The sequence below is a fragment of the Mastigoproctus giganteus genome, chromosome 3, assembly GCF_048544385.1.
Source record: "Mastigoproctus giganteus isolate SK-2022 chromosome 3, ASM4854438v1, whole genome shotgun sequence".
Taxonomy (NCBI): Eukaryota; Metazoa; Arthropoda; class Arachnida; order Uropygi; family Thelyphonidae; genus Mastigoproctus; species Mastigoproctus giganteus.
In genome coordinates, this window is record NC_143577.1 from 192987810 (window position 1) to 192990596 (window position 2787).

At 41.3% G+C, this 2787-nt stretch overlaps 1 protein-coding gene across 1 annotated transcript; it reads right to left on the reverse strand.

The window, feature by feature from the left end:
• Nucleotides 1-496: 496 nt before the first annotated feature.
• Nucleotides 497-865, reverse strand: LOC150088531 (protein GVQW3-like). Its single transcript, XM_090370221.1, has one exon. The coding sequence runs from the start codon at nucleotides 863-865 to the stop codon at nucleotides 497-499; it is 369 nt and encodes a 122-aa protein (XP_090226347.1).
• Between the last annotated feature and the right edge of the window lie 1922 nt (nucleotides 866-2787).

Below are 2787 nucleotides of genomic sequence, written 5' to 3' on the forward strand. Positions count from 1 at the left end.
AAGTCACAAGGAGACAAATCAGGTGAATAAGGAAGGTGTCCCAACGTTGTGATCGACGTTGGGACACCTTCCCAACGTCGATCACAACGGCGGAATGTGCTGGAGCATTGTCATGATGAAAAATCCACGACGAAGCAATTTCAGGTCAAACACGGTTGACTCGCTTGCGAAGCCTTTCCAAAATTTGAAGGTAAAATTGTCGATTGACCGTTTCATTAGGTGGAACAAACTCTTTGTGGACGATTCCTTCAAAAAAGCAAATTAACATGGTTTTCACTTTTGACTTTGATATTCTCGCTGTTTTGAGTCTTGACGAGGAAACTCCCTTCCATTGTTGACTTTGCCTTTTTGTTTCGGGATCGTAAGCAAATACCCAGCTTTCATCCCCTGTAATCACGCAAGAAAGTAAATCTGGAACATGTTCAATGCTCTATTGACAAAACAACATCTCCTGAGAATGTCTCAACGGAATTTCTTTCTGCTCATTAGAGAGGTTTTATGGTACCAGCTTTGCACACACTTTCCTCATCAACAAATTTTCAGTCAAAATTAATCTAACACTTTCCCGATTAACGTTTAGTTTTTCGGCAATCATTCTTGTGGTTAACCGCTTATCGCTTCGAACAAGATCACGCTCGCGAACAATGTTTTCGTCATGTCGAGTCGTGGAGGGACGCATTGAACGTTCAGCATCTTCCACGGATTCACGTCCTTCTCGAAACTGTTTTGCCCAATTGAAAAGGCGTGGTTTCGACATGGTATCGTTTCCATAAACTCTGGTCAACCTTTCATAAATATCCGTTGACGATTCGCCACGTTTCACCAAAAATTTTATCACAACTCTTTGCTCTAAGTTGCGTTCCATTTTTCACGTAACATGGAACTGAGACGTCTTTACACGAACCAACTTGTACAATGACTGAAACGAATGACGACGTTTACCCTTTGCATGCAGGTAGAGGGGGGTTCAGGTAGACGTAACGGTTTGCAGTGTGACCACTTCGACAGAAACAAAATTATTCTCGAAACTTTATTGTCACACCTCGTATCATTGACAAAACAACATGAATCGTTCAATCAGCCCGTTTTCACTGCTCACAGATCTTCAAGTCGTACTACATTTTTTTTTTTTATTATGTAAACCCCAAACACGAGAGGTATTAGACCCTGTAGTACTTAGTACCGTGCTTGGGTTGGAGGTTGAGAAGATGAAAGAAGGTATTTGTTTACATTGGACTTGAACTTCTGTAAACTGTAATTTTCGGGAAATACGTATGAAGGAAGGTTGTTCCAGAAAACGGCAGTTGAATGAATAAACGAGGAAGATGAAAAGTTGGTTCTGTGAGTTTGAAGTTGGACAGTAAATGGATGTTGGCTGGTGGCGGCACGTGTTCGGACTGTTTTGAAAGAGAGAGCGGGAATTATAGAAGCCAATTCAGAAGAACAGTGCCCATGGAAGTATCTGTAGAAGAGGCATGCAGCAGAAACAGTACGTCTGTGAGACAGCGAGTGCAGAGACTCTGTTAGAGATTAATCATTAATTAACCTAACCTCTTCTGAATGGAATCAAGCAGCCTGAAAGAGGTTTTGGGGGCACCACCCCATATGTGGGAACAATATTCCATGGCAGGGTGGATTTTTGATTTATACAGAGTGAGAAGCTGTTTGGAAGAAAAGTAACGCCGAGAGCGAAAGAGAAAACCAAGTTTTTTAGATGTAGAAGAAGCAATATTTGTAATGTGCTTGTGCCAAGAGAGATTAGAAGTCAGGGTAATCCTCAAAAGAGATATATCATTTTGCCTAGAAATCGGAGTGTCACTAAAGATAAGCATAGGAGCAGAAGAATCCTTTTTGCGAGATATAAGACAAGACCGAGTTTTAGAAGGGTTAAAATCAACTAAGTTATCTTTGCCCCACTGGAGAATTACCTGAAGATCGGCATTTAAGGAATTGGTAGCATATTTTCGAGAAGTTGAAGCTGATTGAGCAGGACAAGGTTTCTCAAAATGGAAAGTGGAATGCAATGTGCTATCATCGGCAAAACTATGGATAGGATTTCCAGTCAACGGAAGAAGGTCATTAATATACAAGAGGAAAAGAGTGGGGGAAAGAATTGAACCATGGGTGACACCGGCATTAGTGGAGAAGTTAGAAGATAGACAGCCATCTACCATCACACTCAGTGAGCGATCAAAGAGAAAACTGGATAACCAATTACTAAAAACAGTTGGCAAACCATAAGATGGAAGCTTGTTTAGAAGACCTTTATGCCAAACACGTTCGAAAGCCTTTGAGATGTCAAGAGCAACTACTTGTGTTTCACCGAACCTTTCCATTGAATTAGTCCATAATTGGGTAACATAAGCCAGAATATCACCAGTGGATCGACACTGACGGAATCCATACTGGCGATCGTTGATCAGATGGAAGGTTTCTAGGTAGTTTAAGAGTTGGCGGTTAATTGATTTCTCCATTACATTAAAGAGTAGAAGTAATTGCAATGGGACGTAATTGGATGGGAGAGATTTGTCACCCTTTTTAGGAACTGGCTGGATATGAGCAAATTTCCAAGCAGAAGAAAAAACACCTTTGGAATAAGAAAGTGAAAAAAAGGCGGCAAAGAATAGGAGTAAGTTCAGGAACACAGGTTTTGAGAACAAGTGGAGAAGTACCATCAGGACCTGGAGCTTTCTTAGCATCAAGATTCGTCAAAATCCTTCTGACATCCTTTTGACGGAAGACCACAGGAGGCATTGAATGGAGCGGAGCGTGTTGGGAATGGTGGGA